The sequence below is a fragment of the Leguminivora glycinivorella genome, chromosome 18 (genome assembly GCF_023078275.1).
Source record: "Leguminivora glycinivorella isolate SPB_JAAS2020 chromosome 18, LegGlyc_1.1, whole genome shotgun sequence".
NCBI lineage: Eukaryota > Metazoa > Arthropoda > Insecta > Lepidoptera > Tortricidae > Leguminivora > Leguminivora glycinivorella.
This window is the reverse complement of record NC_062988.1, coordinates 17,339,827-17,366,237: the sequence shown is the minus strand read 5'-3', so window position 1 is coordinate 17,366,237 and position 26,411 is coordinate 17,339,827. Positions and strand designations below refer to the sequence as shown.

At 35.8% G+C, this 26,411-nt stretch overlaps 1 protein-coding gene across 1 annotated transcript; it reads right to left on the bottom strand.

Moving 5' to 3' along the window:
- Positions 1-20,071: 20,071 nt before the first annotated feature.
- On the bottom strand, positions 20,072-26,131 carry LOC125236089. Its single transcript, XM_048142784.1, has 2 exons — positions 25,036-26,131; positions 20,072-20,373 (listed from the first exon to the last, which is right to left on the bottom strand). Exons 1-2 carry the CDS (start codon positions 25,903-25,905, stop codon positions 20,230-20,232), a joined length of 1,014 nt encoding a protein of 337 aa, XP_047998741.1. The 5' UTR covers positions 25,906-26,131; the 3' UTR covers positions 20,072-20,229.
- Between the last annotated feature and the right edge of the window lie 280 nt (positions 26,132-26,411).

Below are 26,411 nucleotides of genomic sequence, written 5' to 3'. Positions count from 1 at the left end.
TATTTTAACGCCGAGTGTGGAATTGAAAAACGAGCAAGTGAAAGGATTCTATAGTTGAACCACGAGCGAAGCGAGTGGTTCGAGAATAGAATCCTGAACTTGCGAGTTTTTTAACACACGAGAAGTAAAATACATTTGCACCCGAGTGTAACACAAAACTTTTCCCCTCATTATAGCGAGGAAACTACAACGCAAAAAATGCGTTTATTACTAATTCCAGTAGTTCCACAGGGTGGTAAATCATCTTTATTACTAGATTCACCTACTTTTATTAATTTTAAAGCAGTTAATTTGACTTTATTCAAGGTCAAATTACTTTACCCACTAGTGGATAAAATGCGTTTTTACCCGCTGGTATTGAAGGACAAAACACGTGTTTCCGAGCTAGTGAGGGGAAAAATACTTTGATCCCTATCCCTACTAGCCATGAAGAGCACATTATACAGCGCTGCCCTCTGCATGCTTTCCCAGGCCCTCCGGAAGACCTGTTTAAATTAACACCTGACGCAATCTCGTGGCTTAGGACCCTGAATGTGGACTTATAATTCTAGCAACATCTTGTTTGAAAGTTTAATATGTAAATGCGCCATACGAATAAATAAATAAAACTAGCCATGAAGAAAAACTTAAAAAAAAATTGCTTGGAAAGTCATAATAAGAAAGGAATGCATAAGACAGTACTAATTCGCCTGATTTTGCCGGGCGGACGGGCCTTTGCATACGCTTTGCATATTGCATGCCAATGTAAGTGAGTTTGAGACGGTGCTGCCCCGAATTGCTGCGACCAGCGTTATTACCGCATTTACTAGCATTTGCTATGTTTATTTGACTTTCTGGTATGAAAATAAAGTAACACATTAACATATAGTATGTGGAATTCAGCGACCATAAACAAAGAACTTAGGAAAACCAATATCACACGTGGTCAATGCTGTCACATGATTACATCACACACACATCAATTCTGGGTAAAACTACAAAATCTTAGTTCATGACGCTTGACTTAGATTCCTTCTAGCTATTTTTAACAATTTTAACCCCCGACGCAAAAACGATGGGGTGTTATAAGTTTGACGTGTCTGTGTGTGTGTGTCTGTAATGTCTGTCTGTCTGTTTGTCTGTCTGTGTGTGTATCTGTCTGTGGCATCGTAGCTCCCGAACGGATGAACCGATTTGGATTTAGTCTCTTTTATCTGAAAGCTGAGTAAGTCGTCGTCGGGAACCCTGTATGAAAGAGCGAATACCTCCTAATACAAGTTTTAAACTTAAAAGGAGGATTCGGCCCCTACGCATGTAAACTTTGCTGAAAATAAATAACTTTTGAATTTTGAGTTTGAATTTTTGAGTGTTATTAGCCATGTTTCATAAAAATCGGTCTACTATGTCGCGGTAGGGGGTATTTTCAAAATTTTAATTTTGTGGTTAGGTTATTACCGAGTGAATTAGTGATACAGCCGCGCTGCTGTGTCACTAATTAATATCATTTCATTCGCTAAACTGATGCTCACCGTCCCTTTTACTAGATTTCCTATCACTTAAAAGGTTTAAGCTGCGTTTGAATACCTAAATCTACTTATATGTAATAGTGTGTTAAACAAAATACAGTCCAAACTAAAGATACACACGACGAAATCGTCACTCTCCACTAGACAATGGAGGGCAAATTCAAGCAATAGAGTGTAAGGTGATTCATTTATCGACACAGCTTACGCATGCCAAGATAGGTCACTCAGTTACCCGTGAGAGAACAAAGCATACCATAATATTATTATACGCATTGATGGATACAGGAGATGCAATGGTGAGTGGCGAACTGCTTAGATCGATCGGGTTGGCATCTGATAATTAACCTGAAGTGGCAATTAGTATCCTCAGATTGATTACATTGTGACGTTGAAGAAGGTATGAGCAATTGAGCAATAAGTATCTTATCATCATAAGAGCTGGGAAATGAATGAAAGTAAAGTAATTAATAGCAATACTGTGTGAAATTAAGGATGATTTTAATTGTAGGTATGTACAGTAATTCTTTTGGTAAAAGTTCTTACAAAGAGCTTTCAACGCTCACTTTTAACATCTATAAAGTCACGAGTTACCCTAACACTTATGTTGACAATTATTACTGCAATAAAGAAGTAAATTATTATTCCCTTAATTATGTTAATTTATATTATTTTTTAATTTGTTTCAAACATACATAAATTACCTCACGCTTGTATATTCCCAAAATGTATTTTCATCATGCCAGCAAAATGACTCTCATCGAAGATGTAAACAACTCGAAACTACATTTTGCTAGGTAGGTCATCAGTCTTTCGTCACCATGGCCAGTGCAACCTGGCCGAAACGTCGAAAAAAAGTTATAATTAATCTCGTTCGACGTATTAGTTGGCAAGAATTTAAAATAACAATAACTTAGCTGCTTTAAGCTATGCCAGCCTAGGTGTTGAACCCCGAGGGACAGTTTTGAATGTGTGTTGACAAATACGGGTCGGGCACTGGGGCCGGTTTGATTCATTTGACGCTCCATTTGACAATCTTCTCCGATGTTGTCTGCGGTCTCAGCGGGTATGTATGCCATCAATTTTGGTAGCATGGTAACGTGGTCACAGTAATACTCGTCAAATATATTTTGTATAAAATGAATAAACTCTAAGAAAAAGATGTACTTCAAACATATCAAGAAAAATGTATGGTCTTTAGATAGCGCCACTGATTAATAACTAAAAATTAAAACACTTGTGATGTCAGTTAAAAATATGGTGCAAATTGTTAGTGAAGTTCTGAAGAAATAGTACTTATAGTTCTAGTAGAAATAATTAAGTTTTTTTTTACAAACCTAACCTAACCTAAGCCTTTCTAATGCCTATGTTTTAGTAGTTTTATACGATTCGGAAATTGTACTAGTTCTCATGTATTTTACGACACTTCTCTGAGTCACGGATGCTTTCTATGTTTAGAGGTATTTGTATATTACCTCTAATATGAAAATGAAAATGAAATATTTAAAGCTACGCCGGCTCTAACCCTACGCCTCAGCCTCGAGAAGATTTCATCCCCCCTAATTTGGAGGGGGATGGGGTGTAAATCGTTGTCCGAGTACCCACAACTCAAGCCTTCTTGAGCTTACCATTGGACTCAAACGATCTGTGTGAGAAATCTTATAATTTTGTTTTGTCCGCACAGACGTTTTTTTTTCATCTGTAGTCCTGTGTACATATCTCAATAAGACACAGGAGGGTTACATAATGTCCCCTCACAAATGCAAGGATAAATATCCTTCAACTTTATATGACCTTTTTAGACTTGCAAATAATATTAACAGAGGTCAACGACCTCTTCATAATGGAATGACAGCTATTACCCTCTAACATTTTACACCGTTTTGCACTTTGTTTCCATAGAAATAAGGTATTATTCCACTGTTTTTAGGGTTCCGTAGTCAACTAGGAACCCTTATAGTTTCGCCATGTCTGTCTGTCCGTCCGTCCGTCCGTCCGTCCGTCCGTCCGTCCGTCCGTCCGCGGATAATCTCAGTAACCGTAAGTACTAGAAAGCTGAAATTTGGTACCAATATGTATATTAATCACGCCAACAAAGTGCAAAAATAAAAAATGAAAAAAAAAATGTTTTATTAGGGTACCCCCCCTACATGTAAAGTGGGGGCTGATATTTTTATTCATTCCAACCCCAACGTGTTGAAGTGTGGGGTGCTTCGGGTGTAATGATAACTCAAAAGTCGAGTCAATACTCCATATTTATTCAATGAAAATCGTGCTTATATACTATCCTGGTCACGGTCAATAGTCATTCCCATCTGTTTTAACATTACATTTTATTGTATATTTTATGACCAATAATCATTACTTTAATTATACCATAAACTTTATGATTATTTATAATTACATCGTAAAACTCTATGATCCATAACACACAGCTGCATGAGCATAGGGTTGTCACTCTGTATGAGATGAGTTATATATCATCAGGGTTGTCACACTACACTACAGCTTTCCCCTTTTTTTTGAGTTAAAAATAGTTGGATTATACATGACAACTGTTTTTGGCTTTTGACTTTTTTTTTTTTTTTTTTTTTACTTATTTCTACTGGGATACATTTTTAATTGATTATAGATTCTTAATTAAGATCTGAATATAATAAAAAATCTTATTGCTGATCATAATATGTTTTAATTTTACTAATGACATTATTCATAAACACTTTACAATCTTCCATTAGATCTGTTGTCTTTGCCTGTCATATTGACTTCTGTATTTATTTGAAAGGGATAAAAACAATTTTAACCTTATTTTTGTGTGCAGACGAAATGCATCACAAACGGTAAGGGTACACAACGCATTTTCATTTATGGCTATTACTCAGCTCAATAGTTCAATACATATTTATTTGCTCAGGATACAAGAAAAAAAATTATCGCTCACCCTGGCAATTACAACATATTATATAATATTTCATATATTGTGGCATCACTTTTAAAGCATCACACAATTTCACTAATAATTTCGTGTTTGTTTCGCGTTATGCTTTATGTATTTTTTTGAAGTATTTTCTATTCATTTTTTTTTGTCTAACTGCGTTGTGTTTGTGATTTTAGTTTTACTACTACACGCTATAAAAGAAAGGATGTAGTTGCGTAAAATTACACTTTTGGTTTTGGGTATTTATATTGTGGTGAAAATAGTTCGACTTCTAATTTTTTTATTTTTTTTTATTTTGAATTTTTGATACCGATTAATTTGAAATTTATTGTTGGCTGCTTTTTACTTGTATTAAGTTGGTTGTTTTTTTTGTTAACGTGTTTGTACGTGAGTTGTACTCGAGTTATGTATATTTTTGTCATTTTATTTTAGTAAGGTCTGATTATTTGTGGTATTTTTATAGATGATTTAAACTATTTTGTATAGCGTAATCACGCTATAGTATATTTTTTTTTAACAAGAAAATGCCAAGAGATGTTAATTTATTTGGTAGTTCAGATTTTTTTTTTTTTGCTCGAGATAAAATATAATAAATTAGTTAGTTTATTTGAACTTTCTAATTTTGAGGTTATAATTATATATTATATGATATTTGTATTCTAGTTACTTTTGTGAGTTGTGTATGCAGTAATTCTGACTTGTGATTTAGTTAAAAAAAAAAATTGTTGTACGTATAGCGATTGATGTAGTGAGTATTGTGGTTATTTTTATTTTTCATATTCTTATCCCCTCTTTTTTTTAAGGTGTTTTTTTTTTTTAGATTTGTATTCCTATTTTAATAAATTTTTATACCTATGTCGTTTTGTGATATCAATTTTGTTTGCGGTAAAAGTATTTGTTTTTAGTACCTACACCTCTTTTCCGCAGATAAAACCTGCTTACTAAACTTGTTAGAGGAGTTTTTTTTTTTTTTTTACTACTGGCGATTACAATTATACATTTGGTATTGTTCATACATTCAGGCATTGCTTTTAAGCATCACACTATTTTGTGTGTCCAAGAGTCTCCACGATTGATTCTCGATCGAATCATGGTCAGCCATCAAGGATTTCATACCTGCTTGTATTACATAGAAATCAATTCCCATGAGCCATAATACCTTAATGTCTGCATTGGGAAATAATGTAAGCTTCTTCGTGATACATGAAGTTCACTTTTCTTTTAAAGAGTACACTGCGCATTTTAGCGCATCCGGTCGGCCGACCCTACATTACAATACATAAATATTAAGGATACAAAAAATATATTTATTATAGCGCGCTGATACATACTCAATAAATGTAGTATGTTTTTCCAGACATATGCTTTCACACATTAGAACGCAATAGCTTTGCGTGTGCCCAAGGACCTTCACAATTGAGAGCTCGCTCGAATTGGTTTTGGTTTCAAGGGGGCTGTGTCTGGTTTGTATCCTGGTGTACTCTGCTTACATTATAATTTACTAGCTATACCCAGTATTGTTAATAATGTCGGTTTGAAAACATAAAAGCATTTAAGAGTCACAATAACTTTTAGGTGATCAGGCTAATCGTTGGTTGCGACACTTAACTGATTTTGCTTTCCCGACAAGACGTTTTTCTTATGTTTTTTTTTTTCCTGTTACTTGTAAACATACTTATGTAATTATTATTATTATTATTTTTATTTAAGTTTATACAATTTATATTATCCTCTTTTTACTGTCATTAAATGATATTAATTTTACATATCAGCAGTTTAAAATTCTTATTAACTTTAATATACTTATTTTTATATACTTATTTTTTTATAAAACAAATTAAAACATATTATGGAAACATAATAACGATTAGTGTGAATATGTAATGGATTTTATATTTTACCATGTTCCGCTGTTTGTGCGCTGGGCTGGGGTGGGTGTGGCACGCGGTGCCACCAAGTGCGTCGTGGTGCTGCGGTGCGAACCTGTGGCGTTGCGGAGGGACCGCGGTGCTGCGAAGGGGCCGTGGCGCTGCGGTGCGGAGTAGCTGGTGGACGATGTTGCGCTGGGCTGGCTCCGACGGCGCTCGGCTTACGCATGGCCACTTCAATATATTGCCGCTCGATCTTCTTATTGTCCATCTTTGTGGTGGTAGTGGTTGTGATGGTTATTTTCAGATTTTTGAACGCGTCTTCGCATTGTTCAGTCCAATTGAATGTTAGCTGGCGAGGACGTGCTTGGCTGTGGCGATGGTTTCTGTGGTGGTGGTGGTCCATACTTGGCTATAGCGATGGTGGTCGTGGTGTCGGCGGCGTTGGTGTTCGCGGTGGGTCACACATAGGCTGCGTCGAGCTGCCCAACTGGTAAGGTGACGACTGAGTTGATGTGAGAGACAAAAGCGGCGCGGATTAGTTACGGCGGCGGAGGGTCGCACTCGGGCTGCCTCGAGTAGCACGACTGGCTAGGGTCGCCATGAAGTGTGGGGTGCTTCGGGTGTAATGATAACTCAAAAGTCGAGTCAATACTCCATATTTATTCAATGAAAATCGTGCTTATATACTATCCTGGTCACGGTCAATAGTCATTCCCATCTGTTTTAACATTACATTTTATTGTATATTTTATGACCAATAATCATTACTTTAATTATACCATAAACTTTATGATTATTTATAATTACATCGTAAAACTCTATGATCCATAACACACAGCTGCATGAGCATAGGGTTGTCACTCTGTATGAGATGAGTTATATATCATCAGGGTTGTCACACTACACTACAGTGTGATATATTGTTAGATAGGTATTTAAAAATGAATGAGGGTTTACTAAGATAATTTTTTGATAATATTAATATTTTCGGAAATAATCGCTTCTAAAGGAAAAAAAAGTGCGTCCCCCCCCCTCTAACTTTTGAACCATATGTTTAAAAAATATGAAAAAAATCACAAAAGTAGAACTTTATAAGGACTTATTTCTAGGAAAATTGTTTTGAACTTGATAGGTTCAGTAGTTTTTGAGAAAAATACGAAAAACTACGGAACCCTACACTGAGCGTGGCCCGACACGCTCTTGTTTCAGTATTCCCTCGGTAGCAGAGTTTCCCGTGACATTTATTTAAATTAACTGAGAACGTTACGGTTGGAATTAGCGTAGTTAGTAACACCACACAGAGAACTCACAAACGGGCATAGCAATGACTATTAACATAGTAAAAGGTTGAATATTTTTAGACTAGTAACTTTTCAGATTGATACATTAATTTGCAAACTTATAAGTTATACGAAGGACGATTTAATACTAGACTGACAAAGCCCATACAAAATAGTGTACTCCTGAAATGTTTGGCCTTTTATTAAAAACTAAGTGCATGGTCATAGAAAAAGTATTGTATGCAACGGTGTTTAACTGAGTCAAAAAAAATTGTGGCGTCTTTATTAACGATTTCCGGCGCCTGAAATTGTTACCCACGCCACTCGTCTTTTTTGACCTCCTTTAAACGCCTGTTGCATTAAATACTATTTGAATCAGTGTTACGACGATTATTGGCCTGAGAAATGTTGTCATTTATTTTTACTCACAGACCACTCATTCTGACGACGACCGGTCTGGCGCAGTCGGTAGTGACCCTGCCTGGCTACGCCGCGGTCCCGGGTTCGAATCCCGGTAAGGGCATTTATTTGTGTGATGAGCACAGATATTTGTTCCTGAGTCTTGGATGTTTTCTATGTATATAAGTATTTATATATTATATATATCGTTGTCTGAGTACCCACAACACAAGCCTTCTTGACCGTGGGCCTCAGTCAATCTGTGTAAGAATGTCCTATAATATTTATTTATTTATTATTTATTTTTATGCAAACTTTGGTTATTCGTTGTCAAGTGAATGTACTCTGGTAATGACTTGCCATAGAAATACGGAAATAACGGACATTTTGGGGTCGGAGAATAAATTGCAGGCTATTTGTTCACTCGCCAGGCCAAACATTAAATGTTTACGTATAAAAGTACGCCTGATAAATAATGAATTAATAAAAAAGCCGAAAAAAGCGTGTATGTAAAATCGTTATAAATAATAAGTAAGTCCCACAGTTAAGTAGAATTAAGGAAGCACTTATTATAGCGTACTTAACAATGACAGTAAGTACACATATTCTTTTTTGACGCGCCAATAATAAACATATAATGACAAAATATAAATACCATAATATAAGTACCATAGTACCTATAATTGCAACTAAACTATGGTGGAAAACATCAGGATGTCTTATAACCAAAAAGGGATCTCTTACAGACATATTTTGATTAATAACCACTTGTTCTTATGCTTAAGCGACAAAATCTTGCTTCGTATACAGTGTGTTACCACGACCCGAGCATTAATACTGATACTTAATAAAAATCATAGTTATTTAAATTAACAGCAAAAATATTCATGAAATAAAACTATGGAAACGGATTAAATCGCGTATAATGAATTTAAAATTCATCCCGACGTTTCGAACACTTTACAGCGTTTAAATTTTAAATTCATTATACGCGATTTAATCCATTTCCATAGTTTTATTTCATGAGTAACTATCGCGGTAATCGAAGACAATATTAAGCAAAAATATTTTTTTTCGCACATTAAATGTACTGCGTCCACTTCGTAATTGTCAATGACTCACGTCGCTAATACTCGTGAGCTGTCATTGATGATGACTTGCTAATACAAGTGTCTGCGCTGTACATTGCCGGCAACATTTTTTTGTTAGAAAGTTTTCAAATTCATTTTTTTTTACCTAATAACTAAATTAAGTGCACGCTTAAGTTAAATGACCATGTAAGATTGCGCTCTCCTTGAAAAAAAAAGCCCACTTGCTGGTAACACACTGTCGAAACAGATGGTACAATACATACAGTGCCTACTTATAAACATAAATACGAGTATACACCGTGTTTCACTTAACACTAAAAACCTGAAAACAGTTTGTTCAGAATCGAGAGTAGAATCGATCCAGCTATATCTTGATGGGGTAATATTTTTTGTTTAATTGGTATTATTAGCTATTTTTTACGTGCCCATTCTATTGTATTCGTAATGCGACATTGTGTATATCGCATTGCTAGAGGTTGCTTACCTTTTTCAGTATTTAGGGGTATTAATACTTTACTTGGACGATACTTTTTCCGCTACGAGTTTGACGTTGTTTGTCAGTTTAATCTTAATGTTTATCATAAGTCATAACAAATTGAACTCGTACCTAATTACAACCTTGTCATTTTGAATGTTGGGTTGAAATTTGCTTACCGCGATTACTTGTCCAATTTGAAGTTTACTGTGACAAAGCTTTAAAGTGTTTTAGAGTGACATCTTAGCTGTCTATTGGTCAATCTTATGTCGTTGCAGTAACGTACACAAATAAATAGTTTTAAGGTTTATGATAGTAGTTAGCAATTATTTTATTGAGCGTAGAGTTAAAAGTCTCGACTTTTAACTCTACGCTCAACTACGCTACTCGTAGAGCTGTACAGAAAATTAAAAATTCAATTTAAAAAAAAGTAAACATCAGATTTAAATACGAATACTCTAGATGAGTTTAAAAAAATAAAAATCAGTTGGGGTGTCTGAGGTTTTGAGTGATACCGGAAACACGTTGTATATAGATTTAGATTTCTTTATTTCATGATAAAAATTACACTATAAATTTGTTCCATGCCAAAGTTATGTTTATCTTCTCATCATGATCGTCAAAAATTACATTATAAATTGAAAATAATAAAATGAATAGTTTCTACCAATAAGGATCGTCATTTACAAACAGAAATACACAAAGCACAATAAAATTAACAAATGAAATAAAATCCGAAGTCAGTGTAATCAAATGCATGCTATCACAAATTCAATTCCATGTACTTATATACGTACCATTAAAGCAGTGTACGACTAATGCCAAATAAGCGCTTTGAGGTCACTTTCGCAGCTATATTTGTGGTTTTCGTGCTTAGAATTATATGTTAAATTACAACATTGTTGGTATGTGTATTAATATATTCGTGTATTCATTTGGAGCGGATTATGCATATGCATGTGTCGTTCATGCAATTAAATACAAGTGTTATAATTATGTAAAAACTCTTTTCCTTGTCCTTTTCCCAAAAACAATATATTAAATTATACAATACAATACAATACAAATACTCTTTATTGCACACCTCAATACACGAAACAACATAGCAAGTATAAACAACAACTTAAGAGTATATTAAATTATCATAATTATCTAACTTTAAATTAGTATCTACGTTTTATATTATAGCAATTTTAATGAAATCATACATAAATAACTTTTTTGCTATGCCCAAAATGTTGGCAGAGAATTTCTTATGGCATTAAGCTCGCCTAGAACACGTTGTGTTTTATTTATGATCGATAAATAACAAAAAACCTGAGTTCCAGGCAAGGCAACCGAGTTTTAGAAAATCTTTGAATGCAATTTTGTTCCTTTTAAAATAAAGGAATATCTTCTTTAAGTCAAATGAGCCAGCTTAAGGATTTAAGATAGTTTTTTTCCAAGGTCTGATTTATCTTTAACCTCACACACCCCACCCTGTATAGTAGTGTGACTATTAAAACAAAAATCAGAATATTTGTTAAAAAAATGATTTGTTCCGAAACATCTTTTTTGCAGATTATATGCAAGGTGCTCGCGAGAAACCCGCATAACTTTAATTACGCGTTTAGAAGCCAAAAAAAAAAAAGAAAAATGTTATTTCAATTTGAAAATTTTTCGGCAAAAAAAACTTTTTTGTTTGTTTTTTTTTTTACTTTTTTTGACGTATTTTCACATAAAAAGTAAATTTTATTCATAAAGTTGGCAATTAAAATGAGTTTCTTATTTTTTTTTCTAAAGACCAAATTTTTTTGACATCTATGACGACAATGTAATACGTATGTATAGGTACACTGGTACAATATTATTCTCGTATTATCTTTGTTTGAGAACAAAGTTCATGAAACAAGATCATAAAATAACAAAGAGAGCACTTTGAAAGCACTAGACAGTTTTACTGGCGCAGTTACGATGTCCAGACTTTAGAACTACTCATATGCTCAGGTGACATTTATCTTATCTCCAGTATTATTAGGAAGTTTAAGAAAGTGGACGACTGGAAGTGCCGAGTGAAATGGACTCATACAAATGTATGAAACATTTTTATCTCTTGATATTGAGATTATTGAAAATATTTTGACACGGTCACATATTTTTTTAGTTTTGTATCCTATTTTAGGATTGAAAAATATGAATAATTTCACATGCATAAACTTAAATCAAATCAAATCAAAAAATCAAAATAATTTATTCAGCAAATAGGCCACAGGGGCACTTTTACACGTCACATGTTACATAGGTATTTAAAAAATATTTAAAATTGAGTTGAAATTACAATTGATACTATTATATACTAATTCTAAGTTCTAACTAAAGTTAACTCTATACAATTAATTAGAGATGTAGAAGGTCTCTAAATGTCGAATTACAACCAAGAACTACACTAAATTTTAATATAAAAAGTACAAATACAAAAAAAAAAGTCTAAAATTACTTTAGAGGTGCAAATGACTCTAAATGTCACAACTAAAAATAAAATGTATATCTAATTCTCCTTAGAGATGTATATGGTCTCCATGAGTCAAAATCATATATTTAAAATATTCACTAAAAGAAAGGAAACAAACGACAACCGAACAAAGTGTCCTAATTTAATAAAAATTTGAATTAAAGTTACTAAGTTATAATAGCCCCAGTAAGCTTAAACAGACCGGTCTTCACAGACGGCACCCGTTCACGAGTATGACGCGTATCTCAGCCATCGCCTCCCTCAACCTTTATTCGGGAAGGTGGCGACCCGATCAACAACGCCACCGCAGCAAAGACTTTTAAGTGTGCATGACATGTTCAAGCTGCCAGGCTAAATTAAATATTTAAATAATAGAACATAGCTGTAAGACACTATATTCTGTGCTCGTATGTTACCTCACTTACAATAATCAAAAGTTTGATAAAACTCCAAAGTAGGTTAACATACCATAGGTACATTGAACTATCATTAAGCATTAAGCTATAAAGCATTTGGTATAGGTACTAAACCCACAAAAAAAAAATAGGACTACTTTTGCATGAAGAAGTGGCAGTCTCCTGTCCTCGTAAACCATTCCTATCTCAACTAAACATACCTAAATGTTGTTAAACCCTAAGGAATCGATTGGAAATATATTTGCGTCTAAGAGAATTTGCTGAACATAAGTTTTGTTGGATAGGTTTTTATCACAAACTTTCTTATAGGTAAGGGTAAGGACACAGTCTGGCTGGACTGTTCACTAGAAATAGTGTCTTGTAAATTCAAAAAAGTTCTGTTCTGTAAGAGTGGCTCGATAACCCAAAATAATTTATGAAGTTAAAATTAATTAGTATTGTTAGTACAAATTGTAAAATAAATACTTAAATAAACAAAAAATTAGGATTTTTAACACTTTCACAACCAGAACCGGCGTGGTGGGTCTCCGGGTTCAGGTACCGAGGTACTCCGGCATCTGAGCAAAGTTCACCGGCGCCCACTAAGCGGGTTTTTGGTTACAAAAGTGTTTTCCTAGATGGCGCTGCCACACAAGCTACTTCGAATCTGTATTTGATAATTGTAATTAATTAATGTATACAGTGATCGGTATTAAAAAAGTAATAAATGCAAAGAAACTTAGACAATGAATATGTGGAAGTGTTATTTAAACAAATAAACATGTAATAACAGTGAAATAGTGACTAAAACATTGCCCCTCGGGGGGGATTGTTATACCGCTTACGGACACCTTGCAAGCAGTAATTTCGAACTATTTGTGCAGTTTAGGACAACCGTGTGAAAAGAACACAAAAATATAAAGTGACTTAGTGGAAGTGTGGACCCAAAAAGCCGTTTTTATCTTTAATTTCCCATAAAAAAAACGTTACTGTTCCTAGACACTTCAACATTGATAATAGTGCCACCTAGTCTAAAAACAACGAACTAACGCCCATTGGACATTGATTAGCAGCAATTCTGAGGCATAAGGTGACCACAAAATAACAACGAAAACTTTTCTCAAATTGGTATTCAAAGTTTTAAAAGTGTTTTCTGTCTACAATACATTAATAAATAGAGTAAGAAATCATCGACCCGTACAGTGACATCTAGCGGCACGACGTCAAACTTGCACGTCTAGTAGACAACTATAGAACGAGAGTGAACGAGACAATACGGGAAGAAACAAACGACACTATTTTTGTGAAGCAATCTTTAAACTTGCGAGAACGAGATAGTACAGACAGAAGGAGACCACACTAGTTTTGCCAATTGCTGATTAGGCTCCGATAACATTTAACTTGCCGTAAATTTAGGCCTAACTCAGAACTTTTAATAAGAGTTTACACACTTTGCTGCGTAGATATATTGAAAATATGAATTGTTTAGCGTGCCCCGAGCCTTTAATTGAAACAGAGGCTCTTGTCTGCGTATCGTGCAGGGATGCCTACCACTATAAATGTCTAAACATTACAACAGCCACTTTTATGACCGGCAACTATGCGATTAAAAGAATATGGAATTGCCCGCGCTGCAGTAATGTAACATCAAGACGTAAACATGATAACACACCTGTCCGTTCACAACTAGAACAATCACTGTTGGACAGTTCGGCAATGTCTTTAGGGGAGCCCTCGTACGAACGCCATCAACCAGACGAAGTTACTATATTCGAAAGAACTCAACAACAATCTTTACAAAGAAATGATACAGGAATCCTTGAACAAATGAGCAAGCTTTTAGACCAAAAATTGCAACAAAACAATAACAAACTAATAGCCCATGTAGAACAAATAATTCAAACGGGAATAAACAGTTCTTTTCATAAAATAAACCAGGAGCTCTCACGGAAATTTAATGACTTATCTACGCAAAACAAAGCCATAAATGATGAAATTCACATTGCAAAGAACAAAATAACAATACTAGAGCAAGAAAATCACAGAATCAAATCGGAACTCCGAACATTACAAGATAAGATTAACAATATTAACAATATAGGAAGACATATTAACGACGATAACGCAAAAAAAGTCGTCATATATGGCCTCGACGAGTACCCAGGCGAGAATGAGACGGATCTTTATCATCGACTGAGCCACATGTTTCACGACTTTCTTAACACAGACATAAATGGCTTTATTGAGTCAGCAAAACGAATGGGCAAAAGAGGCCCACGCCGCCCGATAGCCCTAGAGTTTATCAGTAAGAGAATGAAAACATTTATACTCGACAATGCTATCTGTTTCCGAAATACTGGATATGCCGTTTCAGCATATCTGGATAGCCAGGCCTTGGAACTAAGAAAATCACAGAGAGAATACCTGATAAATGCCAGAAAACAAGGAAAACGCGCCTACATAAGAAATAATCGCTTATTTGTTGACGGAAAGGAAATCATAATACCACCCATAATTGAGCAGAGTGATAATATTCCACCATTGGACCCCCCGCCCATCACTAATCAACAAAATGTCATTCAAGAAAACGAGCAAACAACCCCTACAACGAAAAACACCGAAACACCAACGAACTCTACCTTTCGTGCCTAATTCAAAAATTATACCGACAACCCTTAATGTATTTTTTCAAAACGTCCAAAGCTTAAAAAATAAAATTGATTTACTAGAAAGCTACTTACCAGACAAAAAGCACAAAGTTTTATTCTTGTCAGAAACATGGACTACTGAAGAACAATGGAGGCTGATCCAAATACATGACTACGAGCTTGCTGCAGCTTTCAGCCGACGTGAGCATCGAGGAGGCGGAGTCGCCATCTTATTGCATCGCGGCGCCGACTTCATCGAGCGCCCAGACATAACTAAATTATCTGTTGAATATATTGTCGAATGTTGTGCTATAGAACTGAAACCAAATTTTTTATTTGTACTGATATATAGAGCCGACCGTGAGATCGAATCTTTTTATAATTTTCTTGACCACTTATTGCTTAAATTAAAACCATGTATACAAAAAAAGTGTGTAATGGTAGGTGGTGACTTCAACATAAACGCTCAACCACTATCTAGGGAATATAAAAGACTAACTGATAAAATGATCGAATATAATCTGCACCAAATAGTAACTGAACCAACGAGAGTGACAAACAGCAGTTCTACGTGTATAGACCTCGTGTTCACAAATTACAAAAACACCAGTTCACGTGTCATTGATTGTGGTATCTCTGATCACAAGGCTGTAACTTGTGAATTTCCAATGGATAACTTTAGGCCAGTTTCCCCGAAACCTGTTAGAATATGCAAGAGAGACTTTACAAATGAGTTAAAAATAGAATCCCTTAAATTTGCATTGACCGATGTTAATTGGAACGAAATAATTAAGCCAGATCAGAATATTAACTTAAACTATGATTCCTTTGAAGAGACCCTGATCTCAAAATTAAACAGTTTTATGCCTTATACCTACAAAAAAATGTACAGCAAACATAAAAACACCTGGCTATCAAAGGGTCTTAAGAAATCTTGTAAACACAAGAGATTGCTAAAAATACTAGTTAACAGCTCAAACAGTACGGTACTAAGAAATCATTATAAGTTATATTCAAAATGTCTGAAAAAAAGCATAAAAACATCCAAAAAAATTAACTATGTGTACAAAATGAATAAATCAACAAACAAAACAAAAACTATGTGGGGCATCATTAAACAAGTTACAAAGCGCCCACTAAATAGAAAACATACAAACATAACTCTTAAAATAAATAATGAATCAATATCATCAGCACCAAAAGTCGCAGAAGCTTTCAATGTATACTTTTCATCGGTCGGTACATCGCCGACTGATGCCACTGCCACCCCTCTACGACAACGTGATACAAATAATTATTTCCCCGTAGGTCCAGCCGTGCGGTCAATTAACTCTATGTTTTTAAGCCCTGTTTCAGAACAAGAAGTATTTAATATAATACGAAATATGCCAAATAAATTAAGTTGCGGTATAGATGACTTTCCCTCCTACCTAGTAAAGAAATGTGCCAATGAACTGACGCCTCCAATAACACAGCTAATCAATCAGTCTTTTATTGAGAAAACTTTCCCAAACAAACTTAAAATAGCTAAAGTTATACCGATTTTAAAAAAAGGTGGAAATTCTGAGGATCCTAGCAAATATCGCCCAATTGCGCTTTTACCTGCCGTTTCCAAGGTGTTCGAGAAGGTAATGACAACTCGCATCTATAATTTTCTGGAAAAGTACAAGCTTTTAGATGAAAGCCAACATGGTTTCCGTAAAAACTGCTCAACCACCTTAGCAGTATTCAAGTTTGTACAACGCGCTCTAGATTTTATTAGGAACAAACACTACGCCGTAGGACTCCTACTCGACATGACGAAGGCATATGATAGGGTCTCTCACAGCATTTTGCTGAGGAAACTTGAGGAAATAGGCATACGAGGTGATGCCTACGGCTGGCTAAAATCATATCTCTGCGACAGAAAGCAATACGTACAAATACAGCACTTTGATGAACAAAATAACGAACTTACTTCAGCGAGATCTAGCATGAAAGTAACAAACTGCTCTATCCCTCAAGGTAGCGTGATAGGATGTTTGCTTTTTATTATATATATTAATAATCTGCCAAAGTTAACAAACGATTTTAATATACTCTATGCTGATGATGTGTCTTTCCTTTTTGATTGCAAAAACTTAAGCGATGCACATAAAATTATAGAATCTTATAACAACACGACTTCATGGCTCGCAAATCATAATCTAGAAATCAATAACCTAAAAACAAAAATTATACAATTTCATCCGTACCAGAAAGAACCCTTAGACTTATCTACAGTAACTAATACATTAAGTGTAGAGGAAGTAACGAATTTCAACCTTCTGGGTATCACTATCGATACTTCGTTTAGTTGGCAGGAGCATATTTCAATAATAAAGTCAAAACTATCTCAATTCATATTTGCCCTGAATCTGCTGAAATCGAACACACACTCTGATTGCGCCAAGTCTGCATATTACGCGTATGCGTACTCATGGCTAAAGTATGGAATTGTTCTATGGGGACACAGCTCAAAAGCGCAAAGTCTATTCGTAAGCCAAAAGAAGTGCCTCCGAATAATTGTAAACGCTCGCGGCCGAGCTGAATGTAAAGAACATTTTATTAAGGAAAACATGCTCACCCTTCCCTGTCTCTACATTCTGGAAACTGCCGTTTTTGTTAGGAAACATATTACTTTGTACGACCATGTTAAAAGTGCCCGAAGACAAGACAAACTATTGTTACCAGCAAAACCAAACTTAGAAATGTTTCGAGATAGCCCCCACTATAGATCTGTGATAATTTACAATCAATTACCAAAAACCATAACAAGTGAACAAAAAATACAACCATTTATAAACAAACTTAGATCATTGTTAATACGAAAGGCATATTATACAATCGAGGAATTTTTATCAGATAGAACACTAGAATAAATAAATAAATAATCAATGTAATTTAACTCTTTATTTTTTATAAATATCTTTTTTTTTATCATATTTAATTTAACTTAATTTAATTATTTAATAGTTGAGATTTTATGATGACGAAGATAATTATTGACTGACATGTTCTTATTTTTATTATCACATATTTTGCTTCTTTTTATTATTTTATTGTGTATTGAATAATGTAGTTCTGTTTATAACTTGTAAATAGCTACAATTAGTTTTTAAGGTAATTGCAACGCCCTAACAGGGTATCATGTACCGACTTATTGTATCTTTACCACCTGTATATGTAATGAACATGAATGCAATAAATGATATGAATATGAATATGAATATAATTTTGTAAGAATTTTTGAAGGTACAAGATCACGCCGTCTCATAGTTCTAATCAGTCCAGTGGAACTCACTTCCTGCATGTCTATTTCCCGCCCCGTATAACTTTGATCTTGTTAAATCAAGAGTGAATAGACATCTTTTGGCTCTATCCTAGACTGCATTGTCACTTGTCATTAGATGAGATTGTAGTCAAATTCTTTACGTTTTTTTTAGTATGAATAGGTAGACGTTTGACCACGATCACACCTGATGGTAAGTGATGATGCGGTCTACGGTGGAGCACGCTTACTTATGCACGTTTACCTGTTTCCCATTTAAAAACATGTAATAAAATTAAATGGTCCTTGGGCACGACTTAGATAAACACACGATCGATGGGGTTAGCGATTCACTGGCTGTAGGAAGTCCCACCCAAACTATATAATCTTTAGGCACACTTTTAATTTATCTATAAGCTTAATAACATCGTTTGCACACTTTTCCACCGGATAAAAAAAAAGAAAATGTTACGTTTAACTGATGTGTTCAAATTCAGTGACAAGAGTAGAGTTACTTTGAAACGACCGGATGCGTTCAAAGTAAACATTTGAGTTTCGTTGGTCTAGAAAATTGAAGACGCAAACGTTGTAAGACAGCTTGAAAACATTTAAAAGATCATGATTTTGCTGCTCGAAATAAATTCAAACAAAATATTACAATATATTCAAAACGGTTGAAATATGCCATGCTCTTGGTTTTCAATACATGCAGACATTGCAGACATAAGATTATTTTTCCATATCCGAATCGGTTGAGATATGACTTGCGGCAAGTCATATCTCAACCGATTCGGATACGGAAAAATATTCTTATGTCTGCATGTATTGAAAACCAAGAGCTGCGGCTGTGGAGCGGTCTGTGTCTAACATTTTGACATTATGCTGTGGAAGATTTAAGTTGTGAGAGGTAGCGGAATCAATATTCTCTAATTGGAATTGAACTTTACTTTACCTTCACGAAACTTTTCTTACAGAATATTTGTTAAATATGGCTGGATCAAAAGGATACTTAGCACTAAAAAGTGTAACATTGCAACATTTGGGCTCTGCTCTACATATTCGAGCGAGATGATATCCGCTGTGCTGTGGCGTACCACTCAAAGCGGAATAACATTCGCTGTGCCCTACCTCCTACCAAAATTATTTTATATTTATGTTTTTTTTTTCATGTAGATATGTGTGTGTACATTGTGTCTTGTCACAATTGTGTCGTGTCGGGTAATTTTAACCGGATCAAGTAGCTCAAAAGAAAAAATGCAAAATTTAGCCGGATTACTTGATAGCTACTGTAGCATTTATGTAAGCAGTTGCAATACATACACACCTATGAGAATTTAATAAAATTGAAAATGGAATGTTTTATATTAGAATACAAATATTTGTAAACGTACTCAGGATGGGGAGTCGTAGCACTAGCAGAATAAAACAGAACCAGTAGAAATCTGAACACAGTTTTATTATTCACCAAGTTGCTGGTACAAAATTCAAGATAAAAGAGAGGGACACCCCCGGTTGCGACCCCTTTTATTAACAATCATAAACCCCCTCCACGAATCGAACCAACTAATCGTTTACATGCTTTTTTTAAAAACCTATACTCTAATACAATCAATTACACACATTACACATCATGAAATATTATTAAATAATTAATGACAATATGAATATATATTAGTGTATGAGAATAAATCGGCTGAATTAAATAATTGGCAAAATACAAGTTATTTGGAAGAGATCTCAGTGGCGCCATCTTCACGACGCTGTAGTGACGTAACCTGGCAGTTGCGATACCTCGTAATAGATGGCGCTGTAGTAGCAGGTATTGTTATGATCGGTTCATGTAGGTCTTATTATACTGGTTTGGCTGTCGGCAAGGAGGATGACGCTAACACTCGGCCTTCCTGCCACGGCCGTGGTCCACCGCGGCCTGCTGCTGGAGCCCGCGCGTTGTTGGCGGATGAGGTCGAACCGCCGGCGCCGTTTGCTTCAGGAGCCTGGAATGTAGAAATAACCAGCCAAGTATATTGTTATATTACATGACTTCATATTTGAGAATAATCATAATCTATAGAATAGACTATTATTTATTTGGAATTTCAAGTTGTTTTAATCCATTTTCATTTTATTTTGACCTAATAAAAATGTTTGTAATGATAGCTTCACACAGATAATAAACGTATTTTATAATGATTATCATTGTATGTTATTCTATATAACCCTTTTTTACACATAAGGCATAAAGCATCATAATTTGCTTTTACTTTGATTAAATCAAGTACCAAGTTAAAGAAAACGAACTGTTATTTTTTTCAAATGAATCACGCAGTCAAGTGTTACACAGTAGGTATATTCGATGTGTTTATGGAATCTTTATCTATTACACGTGAATACATACTAGTATCCACACACAAAGATTGTTTGGGAAAAAAAAAACTTACGGGGTCGTCACACAGATATTATCACATAGTTTTTACTACACAGTTAGTATCAAACACACAGTCCCTGTTGCTGCACACAGTTATTATCTCTCACACAGTTTATCTCACAGAGTCGGTAGTAGCCATCACACAGATCAGGGCATATACTTTCTATGATTTCCACACAGTTAATTTACTACTTAGACTTGGGTTACTTGTATGTTTTTTTTTGTCTGTTAATAAAGCCCGTCTACCGTCAAATAATATCTACCCTTTATCACAATAACGATTTTTGTGAATCTGTTGTTGTCTAGCTACGTTAAATGTACTGTACCTACCCTCTTATAATGCTTATAAATAAAATTAAGAATGTATGACAGAAAACGGTAAACAATAAGAATAAAGGTTGTCTATATGTTGATAAAATAAATAAATAATAAATAAATAAATAAATTCTTTATTTGCAATGGAATGGATGTTAATTTTTTTTTTAATCGTAGTTTTTATTTACACCATTTAAATTTAGTTTTAATCAATTAAATAACATTGATACTGAAACATTTGTATAAAATCGAGCATACCTTTAATTGAATTAATTATCTAATCATATGATTTAAGACTGCGTTATTGGACGACAAACTTTATGGTCGAAAATAATACAACATAGCTATAAACTTTATAATGGGCGCAAACACACGATAATTTTACGATTGGATAAATCAAATGTTTTATTTAACTCTCTAAAAGGTCGATGAGATCGTCCCTGTCTACGTCACGGTCGCTGCCAGAACTATCGTCGTCCGGCAAAGTTGTTTTATAAGGTCGGAGGACATCAGCTCTTACTACAGCACAGAACCGTTTATACCCTTTCATGCCTTTTACGCTAGAAATTGTATAGCGGTCTAAACTATGGTCGCATTTAATAACTCTGTATGGCCCCGTATACAATCCGTCAAGCTTTCTTGTAACTTTCGCCTGAGTATCCCTCGCGGATCCACCTCGCCATAGCACTAATTGGCCCAATGAGTATTTCGTATAAGGTTTACGCTTTTTGTCGAACCTACTTTTCATTACGGTCATGTTTCGGTCAATTCGTAACTTCGCTGTTTTTCTACGTGAATCAAGTTGACTCTGCTGACCAGTTACGTCTGCAGGAGTATCAGAGGGGTATGCTGGGTACCGTGTGTTGCTATGGCCAAACATGAGACTAAATGGAGTGAAGCCCGTTGTTGAATTGGGCGTGTTGTTAATTCCCCAAACAACATCGGCTACTTTACTATCCCAAGTACATTCGCTATCAGCCATGGTGTTGAGACCGTTAAGAAGAGTGCGATTTACCCTTTCGACTTGCCCATTTGAGCGAGGGCTGGCAATGGCATTCAAGACGTGTTTAAATTGACACTCTTCTGCAAATTCTTTAAAATACCGGCTCGTGAAGGCTTTACCGCGATCGCTTATTACTTTACATGGATTCCCGAATTGGTAAATAACGTCCTTAAAAAGTTTTATAGTCTCCATCGAGCTGGCATTTTTCGCAGGTTTCGCAAATACATATTTCGTAAAGGCATCAATTACGACAAGTAAATATGTATTTCCGAGGCGTGTTTTTACGAACGGACCGAGATGATCTATATGCAACGTGTGCATTGGAACAGCTGCCTTATCTATGGGGTGCAGTTCACCTTCAACGCGCCCAAAATTACCTTTGCCGTATGCACAACGTAAACACGAGTTTATATATTTACGTATGAAACGAGTCATTCCTTGGAACCAAAACTGCGCTTTAATAGTTTTCTCGCATTTTTCAAAGCCTGGATGACCTATTTGGTCGTGATATTTTTGTAATAAACCATACTTGGCTAACTTAGGAATGACAAATCGTTCTCCTGACAAGGTTTTCCTATACAAAATCCCTTCCTTTAGCACATAATTTGAAACTATATCCGCATTGTTAGTACCTTTTGTAAGTTGAGTAATGATGTTTTGTATCGCGTCATCTTGTATTTGGAGAGTAAGTAACCAATCAGATTCTTCTACTATCCGTACTTCGCTAATGACAGGGTTCCTACTTAAGGCATCGGCGTGACGCATTCGATTACCAGGGCGATATTCAATTTTTAGATCGAAATCTTGGATAGCAAGCCACCATCTGGCGATGCGTGGAATTAAATCTTTTTTAACAAGTGTGGTTCTTAAAGCCGCGCAGTCTGTGATTACTTTTACAGGGATTCCAGTCAAGTAAACTCTGAACCGTTTCAGGGACTCTACAACTGCTAAAGTTTCGAGTTCGTAACTGTGATAAAAGCGCTCTTCTTTACTCGTGACTCTACTGAAATATGCTATCGGTTTTAGACTACGGTCCGGCTGGTATTGAAGCAAAATGCCAGAAAGACCCAAGCTACTCGCGTCGGTATGCAATTCAGTTTCGGCATTCCTATCATATATACCTAAAACGGGTCTTTCTACAAGCTTTTGTTTCAACGTTTGGAATGCATGTTCTTGGTCGTCCCCCCAACGCCAATCAACGCCCTTCTGAGTTAGTTCTGTGAGCGGCCTAGCGATTTCGGCAAAAGCTCGCACAAATTTTCTAAAGTACGACGTTAGACCGATAAACTGGCGGATTTCGTGAACGTTACTAGGTCGTTTATAATTGCTAACGCACTCTATTTTATCTTTTCCCGGCTGTATAGTACCTTGAGTAATTTCGTGTCCCAAATAGGTAGCAGTCGATTGCAAAAATGAACACTTTCGTAGGTTTAGCTTTAAATTTGCGTCTTTGAGGGACTGTAACACGCGTCTTAAGAGGTCTAAGCCCTCCTCAACAGTAACAGTAGGCAACATTATATCATCAAGATACAGGGCTACTTCGGAGTGAACGTTACCGAGAGCTAGTTTAATTAATCGAGAAAACACAGCGGGTGCATTGCATAATCCGAATGGCATTTTTAAAAACTCCCATTGACCTGACCCACTAACGAACGCACTTTTATGTATGGAATCTTCGTCTATAGGAACCTGCAGATACCCCTGTGCCAAGTCCAGTGTTGTAAAAAATGATTTGCCGGATAAACGAGTTAATTGATCGTCTATATTTGGTAAGGGGTATCTATCCTTCACAGTACGAGAATTTAAAGCCCTATAGTCTACGCATAACCTATATTCTCCGTTCTTTTTCTTTACTAGTACGACCGGACTTGCATAGTCGGACATAGACTCCCTAATGATGCCGGCATCTAATAACTCTTGTACCTTCTGATCAACTATTGCGCTTTCTGTATGGGATAACCTATACGGCTTATAGAACACGGGTTCATCAGTTGTCGTTTTGATTTTCATACTAATTAAATCTGTACAGCCCAAGTCCTTAGTATCTTTTGCAAATGATGTACTAAACTCATTCAACAAATTCAAAAGCAGAGTCAAATCCGCGTCATTAAGATTACCAGCATTTAACTCGTTAGCATTTATTTTGGTTTCGATTTCACCGCATGTAGGAGGGTTATCAATTACCATAACATTACATTGTTCCTTCTCAGTTTCATTAATAACTTCGACCCGTGCTAATAATTTACCTTTAGCCCATCTAATTGCTTCACCGCCCACATTGATTACTTTTATTAGAGGATTTTGACATGTAAGGACTGCCCTGGGTATGAAATAAGACATATTTCCTAATTCAAAGCACACCGGATGCAAGAGAAACGTGTGTTTACCTCCATTTTTATCACAGTTAATACGAACTTCTATGTAACTACAACTGTTCTTCATCACAACAACATCTGTGTTTAGATAAACCGGGTATTTCGTAATAAAATCTGAGGAAGTTAATTTAATTTCTTGTAGGGTATTCAATAAATCGCTTGTATGAACAAGTGTCACAGAGTTGTTTGTTGTGATAAGACTAACGTTATCCTGGTTAATAAATTTCTGTCCAATGATAAAATCAATTTCTGTCATTTTATAGCTAGTTATTTCTGCTGAGGCCGTTAACGTGATATTATCTATGTGAACTTCGACTTGAACGGTTCCAAGTGATTGTGAATGTGCACCACCAAAGCCGCGCATAAGAACCGAAGACGGTGTCATCACAAGATTCATCTTACTAGCCTGTTCAATAGTAAGTATGTTAAATTTACTACCCGTATCAAGGTAAGCGGTTAGTTCGTGGCCATTCACAAACACTTTCTTTTTATAAAGATCAAGGAAAACGTCGTAAGTGATAAACAAAACGTTACCAACCTTGACTACTTGTTGTCTTGAGCTCCCGGCACCAAACCAGCACGTGGCTGCACTGTGACCGTTGCGCTGGCACACGTCGCAGTGAAGTTGTGTCCTGCAGTCGCGCGCCTCGTGCCCTGGCCGTCGACATGCGTAGCACAGCTTCGGTAATGTGTGTGATGTTGTTGTTGTAGCATTGCCACGCCTCCATGTTGTTTTTCTGGCAGTGGCAGCAGCTTCGACCCTCTTGAAGTTTTCCAACGAAGATAGATAACCGTAGTAAAGTTGTTCTGGCGTCTCACATTGATATGCTTTCGCGTTGGCGCGCAATTCGATTGGCAGGCCTTTGATGATGCACGAAATAGCGTCTTCGTTATAGATGTTGCACTTCTTAAGCAAAGACAACTTGTCATGGAAGTATTTCGTCATAGTTTCTGTATCTATTTTGGTTCTTGACATCATCTCTTCCAAGCGATCGACGAAATCTGTTGAGCGCGGAAACGCCGTTTGAAGCGTTTGTTTCCATTCCTCCCATGTAAGGTTGTAGTCTTCTAGATCGTCATACCAATCACGCGCTGATCCACGAAGCCTTATTTGCATAACAAATTGACGATCTTTGTTCTGCCAATCGTATACATCTCCCAGCTGGTCTATTTTGTGTAGCCATCCTTTCACGTTGCTATTTCTGTCTTCTGGATTGAATTTGGGAATGACTTCAGCTTCCGTGGGTGTAATTCGTCGTCGTTTAGAGTGTTTCGCCGTGTGTGCATCATCGCCGCCACGTGGTGTTGACGAAGAAAAAAAAATCGTCTTTCTTTCGTCGTCGGTGTCAATGATGAAGGCTTTTCTCTTCCTTTTTCGTCCCAATCCATTGAAATATGGCCCGGACATTACGTGTGTATATACCCACTTCTGAGGTGTAAACGTACTCAGGATGGGGAGTCGTAGCACTAGCAGAATAAAACAGAACCAGTAGAAATCTGAACACAGTTTTATTATTCACCAAGTTGCTGGTACAAAATTCAAGATAAAAGAGAGGGACACCCCCGGTTGCGACCCCTTTTATTAACAATCATAAACCCCCTCCACGAATCGAACCAACTAATCGTTTACATGCTTTTTTAAAAACCTATACTCTAATACAATCAATTACACACATTACACATCATGAAATATTATTAAATAATTAATGACAATATGAATATATATTAGTGTATGAGAATAAATCGGCTGAATTAAATAATTGGCAAAATACAAGTTATTTGGAAGAGATCTCAGTGGCGCCATCTTCACGACGCTGTAGTGACGTAACCTGGCAGTTGCGATACCTCGTAATAGATGGCGCTGTAGTAGCAGGTATTGTTATGATCGGTTCATGTAGGTCTTATTATACTGGT

Coding starts and splice junctions, on each gene's coding strand:
- LOC125236089 (XM_048142784.1), bottom strand. CDS start 25,905: ATGTCCGGGCCATATTTCAATGGATTGGGACGAAAAAGGAAGAGAAAA. Junction 20,374..25,035: donor CAAGACAACAAGTAGTCAAG/GTTGGTAACGTT, acceptor TCTACATTCCAG/GCTCCTGAAGCAAACGGCGC.